At 49.5% G+C, this 742-nt stretch overlaps 1 protein-coding gene across 2 annotated transcripts in view; it reads right to left on the bottom strand.

Moving 5' to 3' along the window:
* LOC114630671 (apolipoprotein L2-like) overlaps positions 1 to 742 on the bottom strand; it is a 7488-nt gene extending 6746 nt beyond the window's left edge. The window contains exons 1-2 of one of the 2 annotated variants that reach the window (XM_028778954.1): positions 661 to 742; positions 396 to 422 (exon numbers count right to left, since the gene is read on the bottom strand). Coding sequence is in view for 1 of the 2 variants with exons in the window: in XM_028778953.1 (XP_028634786.1) it covers positions 665 to 701 (37 nt within the window). In the remaining variant the exon portion in view is untranslated. The remainder of the gene's footprint in view (positions 1 to 395; positions 423 to 660) is intronic. The other variant, XM_028778953.1, reaches the window with a different exon arrangement.

Here is a 742-nt window from a genome sequence, read left to right on the forward strand (position 1 = left end):
AGAAAGGAAGGAAGGAAGGAAGGAAGGAAGGAAGGAAGGAAGGAAGGAAGAAAGGAAGAAAGGAAGAAAGAAAGAGAAACTTGCTCAAAGTAGCACCTTTCTACTGGGACAGGTGTGTGTGAGCGCTCAGTAAGAATTGTTTCTGTTTTTATTTTCCAGGCACACAAAAGCCTGGCAGAAACAGTGAGAGGCCTGCAAATGTCCCCCAAGTCACCAGAAGAGATGAAGTGGCCTCTACAAGTGTCTGTCCCTCTTCTACCTTCACTGTCATTTTTGACCCTGCCCAGCTCTGCATGCACACTTGGTACATTGAGGCACGTTTGGTCCAGCACTCCATTACAGGGTTAACTACCACAGGGCTAATTTAACCAAGACTTCCCTGGCTCCTCCCCTACCTCTTTGGAGCTTTGTCAAGGCACCTACTAGCCACAAGGACAGAGAACCCCCCCCTACCCCCACCCCAAAGCAGGAGCAACAAAGGGGGGAGTTTCTCAATATCTTCTCAGAAGGTTCATTAGTACTTTCTCCTTTTGTAAGCAGATAAAGTCTTCTCAGTTCTCTTATTCTTGTTTTAGTTGTGACTACTCACTCCCCACCCCCAGGCTGAGGCAAGGAAAGTACCCAGTCCCCATTCTTCAGCCCCTCAGTCAAGCCTTGCACTGACCTGGTCCTGTGCTGCAGCCCGGTGCTAACGTGGGCATGGTGGGCCTCTTGATGGGGTTAGTTCACAGAAAGGCTGTTC

The sequence above is a fragment of the Grammomys surdaster genome, unplaced genomic scaffold (assembly GCF_004785775.1).
Source record: "Grammomys surdaster isolate TR1022 unplaced genomic scaffold, NIH_TR_1.0 342, whole genome shotgun sequence".
NCBI classification, from domain to species: Eukaryota; Metazoa; Chordata; class Mammalia; order Rodentia; family Muridae; genus Grammomys; species Grammomys surdaster.